The sequence below is a fragment of the Diaphorina citri genome, unplaced genomic scaffold (genome assembly GCF_000475195.1).
Source record: "Diaphorina citri unplaced genomic scaffold, Diaci psyllid genome assembly version 1.1 scaffold1914, whole genome shotgun sequence".
NCBI classification, from domain to species: Eukaryota; Metazoa; Arthropoda; class Insecta; order Hemiptera; family Psyllidae; genus Diaphorina; species Diaphorina citri.
This window is the reverse complement of record NW_007379340.1, coordinates 91,784-95,257: the sequence shown is the minus strand read 5'-3', so window position 1 is coordinate 95,257 and position 3,474 is coordinate 91,784. Positions and strand designations below refer to the sequence as shown.

Below are 3,474 nucleotides of genomic sequence, written 5' to 3'. Positions count from 1 at the left end.
CTAGGTGTTGTGGTTCTGGAGATAGAGCGATCAGTGTGTGAAATGTGAATGAGTTCTTGTTTTTATAATATAAGATATTACACCCTTGTGGCTCGCGGGCCGCCAGTTTGACATGCCTGATTTAGACTCTTTATTGGTTATAATTCATTGTACACAAATAGAAGAAATTACAAACAAATGGCGAAATTATTGCCTGGGGCACTCTCTACCATTCCTTGAATAACTAGGCTGGCGATTTGTATTTGTATCTAATAGGGGCAATTGAGGAGCTGGGTGCAAAAAGGGAAATATGGATTTTTTGCCCTTTTTGCGTAAAACAGTTTTTTGAATAGAACGTGGTCCGCTCTATATCTTCCAGCGTTTGAACTGCAGTGATAACTTTTTTTTCGATGAGTTACAGCGTTTTTTGTAAACATACTTTTCAAGGATTTTGATGAAAAATTGAAAACTTATATCTCAGTTTGATGATTTTCATTTATTGCCCTTTTTGCACCCAGCTCCTCAATTCTGGTCAATGAACCTATCGAACCAAAGGTCACGAAGTAAAGGAGCAGGCTTGTGTTCTATTAAAAATTCCACTCTATTGAAGTAAAGTAGCCCGGGAGCTAGGGATGTGAATTTTACCTCATAAGTCATAAGGTAGGTACAGGAAGCTATAGGTTGCAGGTGCGATTCCCACCCGGGGCGAAATTCATTGTTCTGACCTAGGATGTCAATATCCCATTTTCTACTCCAGGCTTATTTTTTCGGTATCCCGAAAAAACGTGAAAAAAATATTGTATAATTAACATGAAATGAAAAGATGCAAAGTTGCCAGCCTAGTTAGCTTAGTTGGTAGTGCGTCTGCCTTGTAAGCGCTAGGCCGCGGGTTCGATTCCCGCCCGGGACGGATTTTATCCTGCTGGGATAATGTTCGTTCTCGGAACGGCTGGCTTTCTCCTATCCTGTCTTCCTTCTCTCTTCGATTGTGTCTATGCTAGGGCTAGAAACCTATGGTGGTAATAGATCAATAATATTTTGACTTCCTTCTAGGACCAGGACGAACCTACCTAGGCGAGCCCAACCTCTAGTCAAATACCAAAACACCAACTGGTGTGTGGTTTGATAACCTGAAGGTCAGATAAGATTTGATATCTCAAGGTCAAGATCCAAACAAAACAAATTTGGATAATACCTATGACCTATGAGAGTTATAAGATCGGATACATGAGACCTAGAAATAGAACTAGAAGTACTTACCTTACCCCCCATAATGTATCAAATATATGAGACCTTGGTTAGACTGCGGGGGAAAAGGGACTTTTCAGTCCTATCCCAGCACACAAACTGCATGGTGATTTTTTCAACACAAACTGGTGAGCTTCACAGCAAACTGGTGAGCAAAGCCGTATTTAGGGGCCGGCCGACAGGGCTTCTTCTCTACTCTTTTACTGTGGGGCGAACAAGAATTTGGAATATCCAAACTCCCCCTTCAATGAAACCTTGGATACGGCCCTGCTGGTGAGAGATCTTCCCCGTTCAATTCCCACCTATCTTCTCACGGAACGAACAAAGTAAAGTCTAAATTTCTCAGTTTTAATTAACTTGACCATTTTTTCGGACTGTCAGAGTGTAATTCCCACCCGTGGCGAACTTATTACTAATAGATAAGGTTTGTTCTCGGAACGGCTGACTTTTTCCTATCCTGTCTCCCGAAATCGAAGAGAGAACGCGTTCTCTCTTCGATTTCGGGACGACGATTAGACCTCCGTTGTTAGAGTTCCCTCTATCAATTTATCAAATCACTTCAAATAATATTACAGACTGACCAAATGCGGTGATACCAAATGTTCCTGATTGGAAACTATTTTTGTGTCTTCATTTCAGGAACGACATGGACTCAGGAAATGGTCTGGTGTATCGCCAACAATCTGGACTTTGAAGCTGCCAAAGTGTTCCTGCCCGAAAGATTTCCGTTCCTTGAGTAAGTAGATCCGTTCTATAACTTCTATAGTCCCAAAGCAGCGCACAAACTCATACCTACTTCCCGAATACGGCCTGTTTCCGTCCCGACAAGTTCTGATCAGATTGTTTCATGGAAGCATGCATAAATCCCTAATACCTAGTCAAAATCCACCATAATAGTCAGAAAGTGTTCCTGCCCGAAAGATTTCCGTTCCTTGAGTAAGTAGATCCGTTCTATAGCTTCTATAGTCCTAAAGCAGCGCACAAACTCATACCTACTTCCCGAATACGGTCCGTTTCCGTCCCGACAAGTTCTGATCAGATTGTTTCATGGAAGCATGCATAAATCCCTAATACCTAGTCAAAATCCACCATAATAGTCAAAAGGGAAGACATTTGTGTCCAGCATTCATTCGCGGTGGTGCTTCATCATTTTATTGATATTATCATAAAAAAATCTGGTGTGAACATCACACGACTTTCTATTACATTAAACTTCTCAACTGTAAGTCGGACAGTTCTAAAAGTTACACCATTCGATTCGGTGTGAAAAATTCCCATGGGATCAACTCTTCACTTGCTTATTTGGTAACGGTTCACAAATAAAAGGGAAATTTGTTGACACAGGGGAGTATCGAACCCGCAACTTCTCAAATGTAAGTCAGAGAGTGCTAAAAGTAGCACCATTCGATTCCGCGTGAAAAATCACATGGGATCAACAATTCACTTGCTTATTTGGTAACGGTTCACAAATAAAAGAGAAATTTGTTGACACAGGGGAGTATCGAACCCACAACTTCTCAACTGTAAGTCAGAGAGTGCTAAAAGTAGAACCATTCGATTCCGCCTGAAAAATCACATGGGATTAACTATTCACTTGCTCATTTGGTAACGGTTCACGAATAAAAGGGAAATTTGTCGACACAGGGAAGTACCGAACCCGCAACTTCTCAACCGTAAGTCAGACAGTAATAAAAGTAGCACCATTCGATTCGGCGTGAAAAATCAAATTGATTAGAATATTCACATCCGAATAACCAAATGTTTTCGATGTCTCTTACCGTTTATACGAAATAAGGGTTAAGCAAAAATGACTTTGGTTAATATCAGGATGGGTGACAATCCGATTTTTACCAAATTGTTACAGTCGCGTCCTTAGACCATACCGGGATAGCATACCAAATTTCATCGCATTACGACAAACCGTTCTTGAGATATTTTATTCACAACCTTTTCAACATTTTCCACGAAATAAGGGTTAAGTAACAATTACTTTGGTTGATATATGGATGGGTGACTATCCGATTTTCACCAAATTGTTACAGTCGCGTCCTTGGACCATACCAGGATAGCATACCAAATTTCATCGCTTTACGACAAACCGTTCTTGAAATATTTTGTTCACAACCTTTTCAACATTTTCCACGAAATAAGGGTTAAGTAACAATTACTTTGGTTGATATATGGATGGGTGACTATCCGATTTTCACCAAATTGTTACAGTCGCGTCCTTGGACCATACCAGGATAG

At 40.6% G+C, this 3,474-nt stretch overlaps 1 protein-coding gene across 1 annotated transcript in view; it reads left to right on the top strand.

Annotated features, from left to right (window-relative positions):
• Nucleotides 1–1,868: 1,868 nt before the first annotated feature.
• Nucleotides 1,869–3,474, top strand: part of LOC103517641 (cytosolic sulfotransferase 5-like) — an 8,443-nt gene continuing 6,837 nt past the window's right edge. The window contains exon 1 of the mRNA XM_026829663.1: nucleotides 1,869–1,963. Coding sequence (XP_026685464.1) covers nucleotides 1,887–1,963 — 77 coding nt within the window. The 5' untranslated portion in view covers nucleotides 1,869–1,886. The remainder of the gene's footprint in view (nucleotides 1,964–3,474) is intronic.